This window comes from Corapipo altera, unplaced genomic scaffold (genome assembly GCF_003945725.1).
Source record: "Corapipo altera isolate COAL_440 unplaced genomic scaffold, ASM394572v1 75, whole genome shotgun sequence".
Classification (NCBI taxonomy): Eukaryota; Metazoa; Chordata; class Aves; order Passeriformes; family Pipridae; genus Corapipo; species Corapipo altera.
In genome coordinates this window covers 14,727,091-14,744,986 of record NW_020884887.1, presented here as the reverse complement: position 1 = coordinate 14,744,986, position 17,896 = coordinate 14,727,091, and the positions used below count along the sequence as shown (strand labels likewise).

At 43.9% G+C, this 17,896-nt stretch overlaps 2 protein-coding genes across 6 annotated transcripts in view; both read left to right on the top strand.

Moving 5' to 3' along the window:
- Nucleotides 1-11,411, top strand: part of MEIKIN (meiotic kinetochore factor) — a 12,112-nt gene extending 701 nt beyond the window's left edge. The window contains exons 2-14 of one of the 4 annotated variants that reach the window (XM_027643100.1): nt 722-809; nt 1,024-1,102; nt 1,620-1,680; nt 2,354-2,494; nt 2,894-3,013; nt 3,289-3,328; nt 4,038-4,099; nt 4,857-4,951; nt 5,280-5,459; nt 5,804-5,884; nt 6,393-6,548; nt 6,834-6,957; nt 7,990-11,411. In XM_027643100.1, coding sequence (XP_027498901.1) covers nt 722-809; nt 1,024-1,102; nt 1,620-1,680; nt 2,354-2,494; nt 2,894-3,013; nt 3,289-3,328; nt 4,038-4,099; nt 4,857-4,951; nt 5,280-5,459; nt 5,804-5,884; nt 6,393-6,548; nt 6,834-6,957; nt 7,990-8,036 — 1,274 coding nt within the window. In that variant the 3' untranslated portion in view covers nt 8,037-11,411. Of the gene's footprint in view, nt 1-721; nt 810-1,023; nt 1,103-1,619; nt 1,681-2,353; nt 2,495-2,893; nt 3,014-3,288; nt 3,329-4,037; nt 4,100-4,856; nt 4,952-5,279; nt 5,460-5,803; nt 5,885-6,380; nt 6,549-6,833; nt 6,958-7,989 lie in introns of those variants that run through there. The other 3 variants (XM_027643101.1, XM_027643103.1, XM_027643102.1) reach the window with 3 other exon arrangements.
- Nucleotides 11,412-12,081: 670 nt separating this feature from the next.
- Nucleotides 12,082-17,896, top strand: part of FNIP1 (folliculin interacting protein 1) — a 62,835-nt gene continuing 57,020 nt past the window's right edge. For both annotated transcript variants that reach the window (XM_027643099.1, XM_027643097.1), the window contains exon 1: nt 12,082-12,207. In XM_027643099.1, the coding sequence (XP_027498900.1) occupies nt 12,119-12,207 (89 nt within the window). In that variant the 5' untranslated portion in view covers nt 12,082-12,118. The remainder of the gene's footprint in view (nt 12,208-17,896) is intronic.

Here is a 17,896-nt window from a genome sequence, read left to right as displayed (position 1 = left end):
CCGGGGTCGGGGCCGGGGCCGGGGGGGCGGGCAGGGCCCCTGCGCTGTGCCCGGTGCCGCGGGGGCCGCTCGGGGCGGTGCGGGCCGGGTGTGTATCACCGGCGGGTCCTCGCCCAGCGGGTGCTGCGTGAGGCTGGGAAGTGGTTTCTTCTTGTCCGTGTCCCTCGCGGCTTGGGGAAAGCAGGCAGCTGTTGTGGGAGCAGGAGGGGTGTTTCCTCTGGTTTGGCTGCTACTCAGTCATAAAGCCACTTCTCTAAAGTGGCTTCCCGCCGTCTGATCGCAGAACGTCTCGAGCTGGGAGGGCCCTGTAGAAAGATCCAGACAAAAGCCTTGCTCCCCTTTGGCAGCATGCTTCAAAAACTGCTCAGAGTTATTGCTCAGGAGCTGCCTCCTTGAACGCAGTGTAGCAGCTACCAAGTTGAGAACTGCAGACCTTTAAGAAACAAAATGCAGTCTGAGGGGAAGGGATGGGATTCAAGACTAACAGAGTAACCAGCTGAAGTAAATGGGGAAGACCAGCATGGGATGTGTAGATCCCATGATGGGCTTGGTAATTTAAAGGTGAGGCTTTCCTGTTCTAACATTTGTTTGTGATAATAGGGTCCAAAAGGTATTATGGGGATGGAAGGGGGAAATAGCTAAAGGTGCCCTACTAGAAATAATAATCTAAATTCTAATATTGAAATTATCATTACTGAACTAAATACTTATTTTTCTCTAGGCCCAAAGAAAAAGGTCTGTGGGAAAACCCTACCAAAAATTAAAGAAAATGTTGAACTCACTGAGGAGAACCCTTCATGCAACCAAAGGTCTGTTAGAACTCATTCAAACACACCATTATTAACATTAGCTAAGCATTTTTATTGTTTTGCTTTGTGAGGTGGCTCTTGGAGCTGTGCAGTCTGAATTATCAGTACACTGATGTTTGTCAGACTATTTATTGGTGTTCCATAAAGACATTTTATAGTTGTTGCCTTTCTCTAAAACAGAAAGGTTGAACTTAGTTCTGTTCTTCAACTGCAGCAATCAAGTGAATGTCAAAGAAACAAGAGACTTGGAAAAAGAAGAAGAGGAATCAGAAGAAAGCAGTGTATCACTGAAGGTGAGAATGGTGTCTTGCTTTTTATCTGCTTGTAATTGTCTGGAGGATAAACCAAATTGCTAAATTGTTTTTATAAACAGGTAAAATTTCCTGTGAGTTATGTGTGTGTACACACGTGTTTTTCAGGCTGAACTTAGAATCTACTGCCTGCATGTCATAGTTTGTATTTAGAGAAATGGTTTAGGATTCTGAAAGTAAGAATTGGGCCTCTAAAAAAAAAAAATTCAAAAGACGGTGAAGTTGATGTCAGTATGCCTTCACTGGCATATCATCCAGGAAAGATTGTAGGATCAAATGATGGGGTGTTCATCATGAATTTTAGAACTATAAATCAGATTGCAGATTTGTTAATGGTGCAAGAAAAAACGTGGCACAAATTATTGTGAATAGCAAGTTTAAGGGGTGAAGTACCAGACAATGAGTTTCTAAGCATCTGCTGGTGTACGTGATATTTAATTGCATTTCTTTGTCTACATCCAGTTCTCTCAAGTTGTTTGTATTGGTATTTTAATTTTAGAAATCCTCAATGATCAGCTTTGAAAGTAAAGAAAGTTTGCAAAATGCAGAAATGACTTCAAGTGAGTATAATGGCAATACCTTATATTATTAAATATACTTTTATATCTATATAAAACTAAATGTAAAATTGATTATGTACTTAGAATTATCTTTCTATAAAAGTACTGGTCTTGTGCTGTTCTTGTGCTGGTTCTGACTGTGTGAAAATTGGAAAGTGAAGGTTTTGAGACCACTGGACTCGTGGTCCTTATTGCAGCAGGAGGCTTTGGTTCACATGAACTGCTTGGAGGCAGCACAAACAGACCTGCAGCACCTAAGGCAGTCTTTTGAGCCCAGCCTGCTGGAAACCACATGATCTTGGTTTTATCACTGACAGAACTAGTTGTGGGCATGAGTTCTTCGGTTTACTCAAACCTGCATTTTTAAAAGCTCGTGACTAAATAGTTTGTCCTGAAAACAAACCTGTTGAAGAATTACCCTGTCAGAGGCTAAATTCTTCAGATGTGCCTTGTGAGCCTTGGGCAAGGAAGGTGTCTTCTCTTAACTTATGGTACTGTAGATTTGGCTTCAGGATGCCCTTTCTTTGCTTCTTCAATTGCATTATGACTCAGTATAAAGTACTGACTTGACAACATTTAGCTCATCACAGGAATGAAACTTAAATAAGGAAATCCTGATGGTTTCTGCAAGATGATGCTTTTCTTTAGCCACCTGTTTTGTCTCTTTCTTTAGGTACAGGAATGACTCTTCCCACAGGTGTTTCAACCTTTCTCATTCAGTGTTTAGATGCCCATTCAACTGCAGATTTTAACAATACTAGTGACAGCCTGCAGAGTTACTCATCCCCTGAAACATTCAGAGATGATGATTCAGGTGAGACTTTGGGGTTTTTTGAGCTTTCTTTAATGTAGAAAATGTGGGGAGACTGTTGAAAATAAAAAGACTGGTGGCCTCTCTGGGTGTGACTCACCAGGTCACATCTTTGCTGCAAGCCAACCTGTCCTCCAGTCTGGAGTGAATCAGGTCCTCGTGTAATTTTCATCACACTTTAAACTTGAAGTATTCACAGTTGATACAAGCTGTTTATTGGGGATGACCCACTGAAGTGCTTTGAGTCAAACTCCTTCCAAACTTTTCTGCAGCTGTTTGAGCCAAGACAATGCTTTCATTTAGTTCCCATCCTGCGAATGTGATTGCTTTCAGTTTGTCACAAATTTAGTAATTGGATAAATTTCAGCATAAGAAGCCTGCACTTATATCTTTTATGTGCAGAAAGAAGTCATTTTTACTCTGGGGACCTTGGCAAGTACAAGAACTCTACTCTACTGGACTCCAGCAAAGCAGTGACCATTGATAAGATAGCACAGATCTCAAATCTTTCAGCAATATTAGGTAATTCTTTTCTACAATTCTTCAGGATACATACATAAACAAATTTCATTCTGGTGCAAGAAACAGGTATAAAATATATAATGATCATTTTATGTAAAGCCTGTCTGCATTTATGTAAGGCCAGCAGCTCCCTGCTGGTGGTCTGTGTTTGCTTCTATTATTGTGCTTTAGAAATTAGTTTCCACTAGAACGTTGTCTGGTCTAAGCTATTTTAGCTTTTTCATTTAAAGTTTAGCTTTTATTTTGTTGTTTTTTTTTTTTTTTTTTTTTTCTAGAACCTGTACCAAAGGATTTTCAGGACCAGAGCATTAGAAGGTAATCTGCACAGCAGACTCTTTGATGCACCTGAGTGTTCAGGTTTTTCTCTTTTGAGTGATCCTTTAAAGAAAGACCAATATGAATAAGCCTCTGCTCCTGCAAACCCTTCTGTGGAGTTTCAGCTACCTGTGTCCTCACTAACTTTGACATTGGTGCATTAAGTCAGGGAAGAGTTTGCCTTACAGACTTCTGGCTCGGCCTTGCAGCTCTAGGGAAGTTGATATAAGAGAACTCAGTGAAGGATTTTATGGAAGAGGAAGGTGACGTTTATTTACAAAATCCCTAAATAAGTTGCTTTTATCCAGTTGCACTAATTCTGTCAGCTTTCCTTCAGTCACAGGCAGCAAAAGGGGTGTGCCCAGGTGCCTGGCCAGGCTTGCTGTGCAGTGCAGAGTATGAAGGGTACCTGTTGTTAAGTCCTTCTGAAGTCTCTGGCATTCTGTGCTCACCCAGGGAAAAATCAGGTTTGGGGGCAGATCTTTTATGTTCTTAAGCAATTGCAAGTATCCTCAGGATAAGCTGTGACTTGATGATAAACTATCAAAGAACTGTAAGGTGTGATGAAGCAAATCTGTAGCAACATTTTCTAAAATAAGCTTTATCCCTTTTCACTCAGCCTATATTTTCCTAGGATTTCTGTATTCGTAGGTTTTTTTAATGTTAAAGTTCATTCAGAATAGTTGTTCACTTTTTTTTCCTCTCCTAGAAAGAGACCATCAAATTGCAATTACAGTTCTTCAGCATTAGGCATTTCAGCTACTCTGTCAGGTAAAATATGACCAGAAGCAGTTGTACTAGCTGTGAGAACAGAATATGCTACCCAAGCTTAAGTGATGGAACACTTTCTAAACCAGGTTTCTACTGGATCATTTGTCCTCCAGCACAGACTCTGTCTAGAAGAAGTATATATTGAAAAAATCTTTCCTGTAAATAAGACTTGGTTCTAATTTATGTGTTAGGAGAAGAAAACAAAACCAACCAACCAACCAAAGTCTCAAACCCTGCATTTTTCCATTTAATCACCCATGATGCTCAATGAAAATTGACATTCCTTATTTAACTTACCTGGGAACAGAACTGTTTGTGTCATGCTCTTTGAACTTATGTCATACCAGCTTCACAAATACTAGTGAGTCCCTGATGGAACTCAGTTCTGATCTGTGACTGATGCAGTTCTGTGGCCCAGGTACCACATAGTTTTCCCCTGCTTAATTTGGAGGGTAACAGCAGCAGAAGTTGCCACTGGCAAAGACTGCAGTGATTATGCAGGTCTCTGCTCCCACAGTGTGTGTGTCCAGCAGTGAATAGCCAAGGGAACATAAGATTAATAAGGAATGGGAGAGGAGTAAAGCAGTCCTGGTGGTGGGGAGAGGGAGATGAGGGCTGTATTGAAGGGAGGAACTGTGTTTACATGGGTGGCTTTGGAATTATTCCTCTTTGAAAACCATCCTGTAAGACATGGGGTGGAAGAGTAGCTGTGGTCTTTGTCTCAAAGTTAATTTAATTTGTTGGAAATCTGTCACAGGAAAAAAGCTCTGTAAAATTACAGCTGCAAGAGAGAGAACTCCAGACCTAAAAAGTGATATGCGCTGTGCTTCACCCTTAGGACCGGACAGCAAGGTGAAGGATCCTTAATAAATCAGCAAGGTTGTGACACAAATGACTTGCTATGGGTGGAAAACTCCACCTAGAGGAGTAGTAGTTCCTGCTACACTTGTGGAAGGGGTGCCTGCAGCCAGGGCAGAGAGTGAGGATGCAGTTGCCTCTCCCTCTCCGTAGAGGAACAGTCAGGGTGCCCCCAAGCTCAGTGTTTTTCAGACTGGGTTTGCCAGTGGTACTGAGTCAGTGTGTAGGGCTTGACTGTGACAGAAGGACTCTCTTTTTTTAGTGCTTACCAGGCTGCAGAGATTTACTTTGTAATAAGAAATGTAATTGTTTCCCTCTTTAGCCTGACAAGCAAACTGCTAAACCCAAAAGGGTGAAGCGTAAGGGAACAGGAAACAATTCTAATCCAGCAGAAGAAGGTTCATCATCATTCAGGCAGCTTGGTGCCCCAGGAAACACTTCAGCCAAATCAGGGGGGTTGACAGCAGAAGTTGTGCCAACCAAACTAACACATGTTGTGGTGGTGAGTATTCCCGTTGGGTCCTGCTCTTTAGCAGTGGCATGAAATGAGAAGTGAGAGTTTTGAATTGTGGCAAAAGTTACAATTAAATAGGAGAAGTGGCAGGAAATGCCACATCTGAAATGTCTGTGCTGCTGTAAACTGGTTCTTTGTCTTAATTTTGGAAAGGACAAGACCAAAAAAAAAAAAAAAGTGAAAGACAGGAATTCAGTTCTTAAATCTGAAGAAGTATTAGTAATTCTAAATTGAGTTCTTACAGTATTGTGTACTAAGGGAATATTGTATGAGTAATAATAAACAGCAAAGAATTTGAATCTGATACTGAGTTCTTCTCTGTTTCTATTTAGCAAATGACTTCCACCATGCTGATGATTGAGGAGAATAAAGCTCTAAAAAATCCTGGTAATGCTCAGCGTGCACAGCTAAAGGTGAGTGTCTGTCCAGGGCTTTTTTGTTTTAATGATCCAAACCAAAGAAATCATTCCTTGTGCCACAGTCCAGTTGTGGCTATACATGTTACTGTGCAAATTGCACCACAAACTGTGATAAATTCTATTAGCTGGACAATTACAAAACCCCCAAGCAACCCAACCTAGGAATCTGGTTTGTATCTTTACAACATCTTCTGATGTAAACCCAGCACCAGTAGCCTTACTTGCACAACCCCTTTAGTACAAATTTCATATTTAAATGGCAGTTTGAATTCTTTGGCAGTACAGGTGGTACAGTACTGCCACTTGTCTCTGCACACTTGAGTTAATGCATAGTAGATTAAGAAATAGAGAACATCAGCGTCTTGTTGCATTCCTAAATAATTTTTTTGAAGTAATAGAACATCTTTTGTATGAGCCAACAAGCATTATCCAGTCTGAATTGTTGTCTGTTATTTAACTGGGTGGTTATTCCTGTGTATTTTGTATTTTGATGGAGCTGTAGCTCAGCTTGTCACCAGTGTGCAAAGCCTCACCTGGGGAAAGCCTGTTCCTGAATACCACAGGTCCATGTGTAAATTCAGAAGAAATTGTTCCTGCATCTCTGAGCTCAGAAAAGGAAATTATTCCTCAAAGTCCAGAAGAAAAGAATATTTTTAAGGTTCTAATTTTATTGCATTTTTTAAATCCAGTTTTAGCATTCTAGTATGTAGTGTACTGTATATTTAAACCTTACAGTATTAAAACAGCTCAAGAGAATGTTCAAGCTCTGAAGCTTTCTCTCACCCTTTACAATAGCATATTAAGTGTACACAAGTAGTCTTAAATATTTTCTAGTGGCATCCCTTGAAATCTGCATTTCACCTGTAATTTCCCTAGAAGAAAGCCAAAAGAATATTTCTTCAAGGGGAATAGTTGTGTGAAGAAATGTTATTAATCTTTTCAGCCCCTGTGTGACAGACAAGAAATCTGCTCCATTGTTAGACTGTCACCACACCAGAGGCCTTCCAGGCTCCAGCAAGTTCCAGTTACCAGGAAAGGGTTTTCCCTTCCCAAAGGAGTGCCTGAAGGTGAGAGAATAAACACTTGGTTCGCTGTGCAGGTGGTAACTGGTTAGTTAAGTGTTTAAGGGTGGGGTTGTTTTTTTTTTAAATCTTAATGATTTGAAAAAATCACAAGGCTGAAAAGAGTAAAAGATGCAGAAAACTTAAAAATCACCACTTTCCCTTAAGGTTTCTGTTCTTTTCTCCTGAAACCCTTAACACAGGGGAAGCTCCTTTCTTCACTTCCTAGATTTTTGTTAAACAGAAATGAGAACTGTGAACAAAACTGTCTCATCACTGCCACAGAGGTAAAACCCCCCTCCCTTTGCCGTCTCCGGTGAAGTTTCTCGGTGTGCCACTGGATGGCACATGTCTTCCGGAGTTTAAAGTAGTTCTTCCCAACGTCTGCAGGTTTTCTGCGAGGTGTGTGTCATTTAACCCAATACAGAGATACTGCCTAAGTGTGACAGCTCTCAAAAATACTGAGTACACACAAATTTTTCATTTGCAGTCTCAGCTACAAATACTCTCCAGTTTTATTTCCAGCTGAGTTACATGCAGCATCTGGAATAGAGGGAAATGCTTTTAAGTGTGTGTATGTATTAATTAATGACACTGATGCTTCTGTACAGGTCAAAGAACTAGGGTGCTAGGTCAGGTGTCCTAGGAAAGTTGTGGTAATACAGAACACAGGTTGTACTTGGTAATCACAAATAGGCAAGTGGTGGTGTCAGAACAAAAGTTTGGGGTTGTTCCTGCTTTTCTAAAGGATCCCGGGATGAGGAATCAGACTGCCTGTGGTGGGGGTTTTATGCAGAATGTTTTATTCTCTGGACAAGGAGTCTTTCAGATGATGCTGGTTTTCATTAGGAGTGTACATGTACTCAAAACTATTGTTCTCTCCTTACTGGCAAATGACCTGCAAGATCCAGACTCCTCCAAACAAATGACAGCCTGGATATCTAGTGAACATCTCAACAGCTCATCAGAGCAATGAGCTTTCTGTTACACTTGAGAATGTGCCACTTGATGGATAGTTATCGCTTTTTTTTTCCCCAGATACTATTACAAGTACCAAAAATTGGATCTGCTGTGAACAGAGATGAGATTTCTGGGTCTCAGCAGGAGTCAAGAGAAGAAATGACCATCTTGTTGCTGTGTCAGGGTGATGGAACAGAACTAACAAATGGCTGGTTTTTTTTTTCTTGTTTGCACATACATTGTTTGAAATTTGGTATTATGTGTTCAGTAAGCTTGTAAGTACTTTACTCAAGTACTTAACATTAAATTATTTTGTACAGCAACTAGATCCTACTCTGGGCATCATTCTGCAAGGACTCCATAAAGATGATTCTTCACTTTGCTTAGATTTTTAGAAAGCACGACTCAAGAACAGCAGACCAAATTAATTATGGAGTTATATTTGGCTCTTGCTCTGCCAGGATTTCTAGTTTTCTCTAGTAGCATTAGCATTTAAAGATGTGACCTCTGCTGAAGTGTTAACACTGGTTATGGGGGTGGGTGTGAAAGCATTCATGTACTCTCAGGGACCCAGAAGTCAATAGTGTGCTGCCATTAAACTCCCTGAATGTTTAGGTCTGCAGAACTTTGGAGGTGCAGGACTGTGTGTTCTGCTGTAAATTGATTTTTTAACCATGAATATAGGTCATCATCACCCTGCCATCAGTGTGAGCTGGCTCTTAGTGATCAGCATTGTCACCATTCTGGGCACATCCACTGCCCAGCCACTGGCACCTCTGAGTCCTTCTTGTTCCATCTCAGATGTTCTGTAGCATCACATCTCTCAGTTGATGTTTCTTCTACAGCCTTCAGACTTAGAAGCAGCAGATGCCTTCCATGAATACAATGGTGGGAAAAACCCTTTTATAGCTGGATTGTGTGAAGAGCTGGATATTGGCATTCTGGATTTTCAGGTTACTGTTCACACTATGTCCACATAATTTCCACCTCAGCTTGTGGATTGTTAATTCTTAAATGTCATTCTTAGTGTGCCAAGTGCCTCAGAAAACACTCTCAAGAGCACAGTTTTTTCCAGCTGAATTCACTGCAGGTTAAAGTAATTTGGATCCCTACAGTGTTCTCACTACAACACCCTGACTCTTTTCTGGACAAAAAGGGAAGTTTTTTGATGTTTCAAAATGCCAGTATGGTTTTCAAAAGTCTGTTTCTCAGTGTTATCACTCTGGAAAATAGTTTTGTATTTCCAAAAAGAGCATGCCAAGAAAACATACAAAATCCACAACTTCTGTTTGACTACATTTGAAAATAACCTGTAAAGTTCAAACCCTGAGCCTTTCCCCATTGCTCTGGGACAGAAGGAAGTGCAAATAAATGATGCTGGATTAGTCTATGAAGAAGTATTGTATAAACACACTATATGGCTCAAGGTTAAAAATTATGCCATTAAACTATTTTTCTTTTTTTAAGCATTAGTAGAATGAGTTCTACCAATAACTCCTTGGAGTCCTCTCAGATGTGCTTCTAATTATCAATATCCTTGTTCTTGCAAATACTCAGTCACCAGTATTTATGCAAGAATCTAGAGCCCCTAAGAGATAGAGGTGAACTTCTTGAGGTAGTTTTAAGCAAAATTGAAAGCTACTTATCTGGTAAGTTGTGGTTATGATGATTGCTCAAGTAAAGGCTCGTCCTGAATAAAGATGTGTTCATTGTAAGGGTATTCTACAAGTCCTAGGAGAAAACACTTATTTTGCCCCAGACCATTTGGTAGCTTTATACAAGAGACAGACTAATACTGGCAAATTAATTGGAAAGTACAAGAGAAAGAAACATGGTGTGTAGCTGTAGCAGCCTGAATATTGCTGCATTTTGCTTTTGTTTTTCTGGATGTGATGAGGCTGTATAGGAGGGCAGAAATATCAGGAACCACAATCTCTTGTCCTTCCCTTCAGTTTTGAAAGTGCTGCTTCTTATTTTCATCTTTTGTCTGAGTCTCAGAGAAAGTGTAATTAATTACCAGGCTAGCTCTGTGCCCCAGGGAAGGAAATTCATTTGGAGGCTGGAACAATCTCTACCCTTGTTCTGCTTCTCTCAAAGGAAAGGCATTTTCCCATAGTTTGGTTTTTAGCTGCAGAACTACTACATAAAATTTCATTCAGAGTGGAAACTGGCTCTTCCATACTGGTGGATAAAGGTTATGGGTCGTGGCCTGTTAATGGGTGGGACAGAGGAGGTTATTTGTGCAGTGATTCAGGAGAGGAATCTGTTCAGTGTCACAGGGCTGCTCTGTCACGTCCCAGACATGATGAAGCCTTAATGGCTTGAGTGGAGTTGCTCCCAGGAGTCAGTCCATGCAGGAACTCTGATAATCCTTTATCACCAGGAATTGTGCATGGCAGATGCATGTTGAGTAAATGTATTGTACATAAATCTGTAAGAGGTTTTTCATTAACACTGTTCAGTTATTTTTGTTATCTGAAGTGCACTTCTAGGAGACTTTGACTTAAAGTGTTCAGAGACGATGGAAGATGTTTGGTTCTTGCACTGGAGTGCACGTACAGGCTGGTGGGGGGTAAAGAGCTTGCATGCAAATGGTTCTGCTGTGGTTCATAATCTTCAAATACAGAAAGAAGAGGTTTGGGGCCCAAATCAGCACGTACTGAATGGGCACAGAAGTTCATGTTCTTTGTGTAGGTGTGAAAATTTGCCTAGAGAGAGGTTTTTATGGGGAAGTGGATGATTAAATTTGTACCCATCCTTTTTCTCTCACTGTCCTTTCTCCTCTCTCTCAATTAATGTCTGACAGTCAAGCCTGTCAGAATCACCTGCTGTTAACTTGGGCATTTTGGAACAGGTTAATATTTACTCTTAAAGGGACTCTCTATCAGCTGGAATTGTAATGCACTTGAGATGAGCTAAATCTTCATTGCTCTCAGTTGTGAAATTACTGAAAGCTGAGTTACATGTCCTGGCCAAAATTTTATCAGTTTGTAGTGCTCCCTGAGGCCTTCTTGTGTTTGAGACTGTATTTACATGCCCACCTTGAAGCCAGGAGGGTTTTACCTGGTGAAGGGATGCAAAGGTTGGTCATGTACAAATCTATGGCAGGCAGGTGTGTCTTCCATACAGAACAAGGGGAAAGGGATGCATCTAAACATCAATTCCTGGTTTCTGTTAGAATTATCTTCAACTTCTGGTAGATGGAAACCAAAATTCCTACAGATGGGTGACTGTGAAGAATTGTTGTGTAGATATGTTGTTACACATGCACTAAATTTTGCCTTAAAAAGAATCTGCTTAATTTAATCTTACATCATAGGTTGTTTTAGTTTAATTCCATTTTGTAGGGAAAGCAGATGAGTCAGTCAGTTTTGTCAGTCCTTAATTAAACTCTCCAGCAGCGTTGTATCTGAACAGTGATACATTGAAGGAGACTGTTAACTGTTACCAGGATTTCTATTTCACTTCAACATTTACTAATAAAGAGTTTTGCAAAAATCCTCAGATCGTTTTGATTTTATAAAACCTATCACACTTTTTTTCTCCCCCCTTATAATTTGTTTGGGATTGGCTTGCTGGGCTTTATGTCCCAGACGCCGCTTTGTGGCCGGGTATTTTACCTGCGACGATGGCTTCCCCTGCCACCAAACACACCCGTTCCACCTTCCCTGCAGGCTGTGAACCGAGCGCATCTGAGCGGTGCCACTGTGGGAGAACCGCCGTGTGCCCGGGAGGGGCGGGAGAGGGGTTTTCTAGGTCCGGGGGAAGGGACATCTCCCCTCTCGGCGCAGCCCTGCGGGGTGCGATGCCTCGCCCGTGGCCTCCCCCGCCTTCCCGGGGCTCCCGTCCCGAGCTTCCGTCCGGAGAAGGAAAACACGGCGGGCGCGTTATCGCCGCCGCGGGACCCGCCGAGGGCAGCGGGACGAGGGACCCCCGGATTGACCCCTGGACTGATCCCCGGATCGATCCCCGCATTGATCCCGGCCCAGCCCCGGTTCCCGCGGGGCTCCCTCCGCACGTGGGGCCGCCCCGCCGCCGGGCCCGCCCCTCGCTGCCCCCGCCCCTCCTGGCAGCGGCGGGTGACTAATTTCTGTCATATGACTGTGACACCGAATGGAGCGGGGCGGGCGGAACTAGAGCCGCGGCGAGGGGACGGCGCTGCGCGGAGCCCGGCGCTCGGCGGCGGGGGCAGCGGCGGCGCCCCAAGATGCCGCCCACCCTCTTCCAGAAGCTCTTCAACAAGAAGCACGGGCTCATCTCCCCGGCCAGGGACGCCCGCGACGACTGTGTGTTCAGGTGAGCGGGACGGGGCCGCGCTCCTGCCCTGCCCCGAACTTGTGCGCCGAGTTCCCCGCTCGCTGCTCCGCCGGGGGGGCGCGGGGCCGGACGCCGTGCCCGACCCTGCCCTGCCCGACCCTGCCCGACCCTGCCCTGCCCTGCCCGGCCCTGCCCGACCCGACCCTGCCCTGCCCGGGGCCACTCGGACGCGGTGCCCCCGCTCCCCCGGCCCCTCCGGACCCCCCGGGACCGCCACGTCGGGGCCGCCGCGGAGCCTCCCGGCCGCCTCCCCTCGCTCCCTCCCTCCCTCCCTCCCTCCCTCCTGCCGGGGCCGCTCCAGCGCCCGCCGGGCCCCCGGCCCGCGGTGCCCCCCCTTCCCCGGGCCGTGTGCGGGGCCCCGACCCCGCCGTGCCCTCCGGGGAGGGGGGACGGGCGGGCAGGTCCCGGGGGAGCAGCCGCAGGAACGGGGAGAAAACGCGAAGTTTTGGCCGAGAGAAGAGCGAGGGTTCTGTTGGGATTCGTGCCGCTCTGGCAGCAGCGCAGGGCCGGGCGGGGCCGGGGGAGCGGGGCCGGGACCCCCCCGGGCTCACACGGCCCGGGCTCGGGGCTCGGGGGTCGGGGGTCGGGACGGAGGGAGGCCGAGCTCGGGCTCTGTGCGGGGCCTGAGCTCGCCCGGGGCCTCCCCGGGCTGGTTTGCTGGCAAACAGGTAGTTTTTGTGGCTCTGACATAAGTGCCGTTCCACGGGTGGATAACGACCACGCTCGAAAGCGATGCCGTGTCCGCGTCCCGGCCGGCGTGGAGAAGAGAGAGCCGGCAAAGTCCCTTTAAAGTGCAGTTTGCCACCTGGATGCAAATGCCATCTGCTTCATTAGTAAGAGTTATGCGCGTCTGGGAGCACCGCTGGCAGGGCGGTGAAGCTCCCCTCCCACCCGCCGCCTTGAAATTTGTACCTACAAATGATCGGCCCTTGGGTTGCCCTGTGAAGGGAGAGCTCTGCCCGATGGCTTTCATTTTCTCTGGTGAGACACCCCTTTTAGCTGCAGTATTTAGGTGGTTTAGGTGGATAATAGTGTATCTGCAGTTATTGAAGCATCGGGATTTTCAAAGAATGTTGATGGACTTTGAGTCCCCCGTGGAGTCAGGACATGCTCCTGGACACTACAACTTTTAAGGACACAGCTGCTTGCACACCCCTCTGCTACTCACTGTGAAAGTGGATCCTTTTTTTAATGATCTTTTATAAGAAACAAGGCGTTTTAATGGTGTTGGTGTCATCTTATTTTCCAAATCAGCTTAATACTGGACCAGAGCCCTTGGTAGGGAAGGGGCACTAGGACTGCTCTGTGTAATTGTCTTCCCTTTTCCCTCACCTTAGTGATGGGTTTGTCTAGAGACTGGTGGTTAAAGCAACAGCTGCAGTGCAGAGTTTGGGCAGAAATGTGGGCATCACACCTGTGTTGAAAGGAATGTTTGGCAAGGTCTGTGCTCCCCTCTTTACCTGCATCTTTCTGTGGCAAAACCGAGCCTGAAATTTAAAAAGGATGTCCCTCCACCTGCTCCTCCTTCCTCCCTGTACACAGGGCTGTTTCACTTTGTGATGTCAACTGTCCCTGGTAACTGGTGAATTTGCAGTTGGGTTTTTTTGGTGGCCCCCCAGGTATAAACTGCAGGGAGAGGCTCTGGGGAGGGTGGGAGACCCAGCTCTGACTCAGGAGAGCCAAGTAGAAGTTTTTAAAGACTAATGCAGATGCCCTCTAGGCACGTTGCCTAACAGCTGCTTTTGTTTTCCAAATGGGGATAAGTCTGTAGTTAAGATCATACATAGTGAGGATTATCAGTTCCTGGTGAAACTTTTGGATAATACACAAAATAAAGACTGTTATTTATGACAGCTTAGTCTCTAGACACTGGGAACAAGCACTCTGGAGTTCAGACTGCTCCTGGTTCCAGTGAACCTGAATGCAACAGCCTCATCAATTCCATTGGGACCAGGTGATATTTATGGATTGATACATTATTATCTGTTTATATTCTGAATAACAGAATGTTTTCCAAATATTCTGAGCACTCTTAGTTTTGACTGTCTTCACTTGGAAAGCTTTGTCCTCCTATTGAGGAGACTGTGTAGAGCAACCATAAAAATGCATACATTCTGTTACTGTATTTTGTGAATAATATGTACTTGGAGAGAGAAGCCCAACTACTGTGGCAGTGACACCAGTATAACCGAACATTTAAGGAGGATTTAGATGCTCGGGGTTTTTTTACTATGAATATATTTTGCATTTCCATCAGGCTCACTGTGAAAATTTACTAATTCTACTTATCTCACCTTACACTGTTACAAAAATGAAACCATACTTTTCAGTGGAAATGTATTTTGTTTAGTTGTTGTTTTGTTTGTGGTGAAGTTTTTTTCTTCTTCCTTTTTTTTTTTTTCTTGTTTCCTGCCCAGAATCTCTTTCTACTGTGGGTGTGTGAAATTTTGTGAGCCTGGGTCTAGCCAGACAGTGTAAAACCCTTCAGAACTGGGTGCTAGAGAAGTTGACAGGTTTAGTAACGTGACCAGTAAGTTAGCAACTGTAAAATATTTGCTGAGGTGCCAGTTTGCCATTTATATATATATTTTTAATATCTATATATATATGCACTTTATTTTACAGAAGAAAACTTAGGAAATCACAATAGATCCACTACTTATTAGCCTTTTAGCTCTTCAGTTTAATCCAGGGCAATTGGCAGGCCTGGCCCTTAGGCTGAAATCTCTCAGCCAGCTTGACATTCACATGGTGAGCAAGAATATTCAAAATTTTAGTGGTACAATCTGTTTACAAGAAACACAGAAACACCTGCAAGTATTCTAGGGAAGAGACAAGCCCTTAGATTCCAAAGTGTAGAGTACCTGCTGTCTACTGCAAATAATAATCACGTGAGTGGATTTTCCCTGAGGGTAACTTTTACTATAAATAGGAGCTCTTGGCCATATTGTAGCATCTGGCACTGGAGGCTGCTGGTGACAGGAGAGCTCAGCCCAGGCTTGGGCTCCTACAGTTATTAGGAATATAAAATTTCAGGTAAGCAGTTTTCTAGAATTTTAGACTGAGAGTATTGCTGTTGTAAAAATCCATAAAGCTGTTCAGAATGGGCTCGGTAGGTTGAGCCCAAAGCTCAGTAAATTCCTGGGAGGTTTCAGGCTTTGTTGTCGAGGTGTGTGGGCAGCATTTCCAAGGGTAAATACAGCTGCAGGGAGTGCAGCAGAGGTTCTGCAGGACACTGTGCCTGTTGGGGTCCTGGCTGGGCTCAGAGCACTCTGAACCTGAGGGAGAGGGATGGTCTTGTAGTACTGAATTGAGGACTTGTACATTTTGTAGGAGGGAAACTCAGTGGGGTTTTTTTTTTCCATCTTCTGTATAAAGTTCAAATACTTGTTCCCTTCTCTCTCCAGACATCCTTCCTGCCTTGCTGGAGGATAGAGGGATTATTAATCAGGAGTTCTTTTTACACTACAGCTCAATAAAAGCTTCAGTGTCTCTTTTTTATTTTAATCTAGGGAGCTCTGAAGAGCCCTCTCACCCCCAGGGGCATTCCAGTGCTGTTTGCAAACGGCTTTGCTCTTGTTAAAGCACCTGTTGTAGAGGTACAGCTGTGTGGTGATTGTTCAAGCTTGACAGAACCCCTTCCAGTTTCGAGTCTTACCAACAGTGTGGGGTATCTTCGGGCACATTCTTCCTTTAGGGCTTTGCTTTGGTTATCTGGGTATTTCTGAGAACCAGTACAGTTTTTCAAGTGGGGAGGTACAGGAATAAATGACTCTAAATGTTCTTTACTTATGGAGAAAGCCATTTTTGGTCATCCTGGAAATGTGCTTTCTTGGGGTCTTAGTGTAATATGTGCTGCTCCTTTACAGGGAGAATAGTTTGGAGGTTCCTGAGGTAGGAAAGGCCTCAGGCTGACTGCAAAGTAGTATTTTGCAAAATCTGTCTAGGCAAGCATCCCCCATCAGCCCAGACTCTTTCTATTCCCTGTGGCAGTGACTTTAAATGGTATCCTGAGATTTGTTTCCTTTCACATCATTTTTGGCAGCAGGATTCATCCAGGGAATTGCAATAAACCCAGAGTTGGAATGGGTAGCTTGATACAAAGATGCTTCAGGAGCCAGTTCCTCTGCAGAGCTATTGTTCTTGCACAGTAAAAATGGTACATGCTTTCTTACACAGGCATAATTGCTTTGTGAACCAGAGGCTGATTTCTTGAAACAAAGTGCAAAGACACTCAGAAACATTTAATAACATGTATCCAGGGACTTCTTAAAGTGGAGGCTGGAGTAAGGTGAAGGAGGAACATAAAAAGTTGTCTTGACATTGATTTTTCCAGTCAGAAGTCTTCCCCACAAAATGTCTTTTCCCTCAGCAGCAGGTAGCTTTGTGTACAGCCCAGCTGAGCCCAGGGCTGATCTCCTGCCAAGCTGTGTCAGTCCTTGGGAGCAATGCAGCCAGCAAATTCCTGATCCTAACAGCTCTGCACAAGGCTTTCCAAAGCTGTTCCTCAGCAGTGCTGTCAATGCATCCAGCCAGTCTGACCAAAACCTGCTATTAAAGAAATAGTGTGTTTTGATTTTTGTTAATTTCTGGCATTGTGCAAGTTTTTTGCCAATTTTTGTAAAACTCCTGGAATTTCACCACCTAGAAATTTATCTTCAAAAAGAGCTTTAGCTGGACTTCATTTTGTAATAGCTCCAGCTTTTCATCTTTTCCAGTTATCTGATGAATTTAAAAAGCTTTTGTCCCGTAATTTTTTAAGACTATTCAAAATCTTAAACTTCTAAAATTCTATTGTGTTTTTATTAAGCTAATTTCTGCCCTTTAATGTCCTTTTAAGTTTTGGATTTTATAAAAAAAATCCAGCTCTTCTGTAATATCTCTAGAAGAGTTTGGTTTTGGCTTTTTGGTTGCATTCATTAGCTTGAGTGTAGCAAGTTTTAATAAATACTTCACTTTGATTTATGTGCAGTTTTCTCTATCGCTCTGATGACTTTGGCTTGTATTTTGAAATATATTGCTGTTTTCTAAAGCACTTCATTTTGCCAAATTCTGTTTTGCATTTCCTGTCATCTGAGCTTTTATGTACCTTCCAGTGCTTTAAGTCAACTTTCATCTTGGAAGCAGAGACATACAAACCACAGTAAGCACTGTGGAGCTCGGAGATAGTTGGCTGGAGGGGCCACTCTGTAGGTCTCCCAAGTGCTTCTCCAGGTAGGAACATGCTGCTGCTAAAACACCCAGCATGTCCTTGAAAATTAGGTGCTAGCTCTGACTAAGGCAGTGCTGCGAGCTGGGTCTGTGCAGTGGCTAAAGGAGCTGTAAATCAGGGGGTTGGCAGTTCCTCTGGTGGTTGTTTACTTGTATTATCATCAGATCCAAAGGAATTCACTTGGATTGGTATCCCCAGCGTTTTAGGTGCACGTGAATGCAGAGAATGACCAAATAATTTCTAAACTGTTAGGGTGCTTGTGCCTACCTGACTTCTTGCCCTGGAAGGTTTTCCCCTGCCCTGGTGGGAACTCAGCCTGCCTACCCCTCGCTGCACCTCAGCTTCCTCCTGTCGCCCTTGGAACAGGCAACAGGGAGTGGAAAACCCTCTGCTAAATTTTATTTAGAGATAAATTTTATTTAGAGATAAATTTTATTTAGAGATAAATTTTATTTA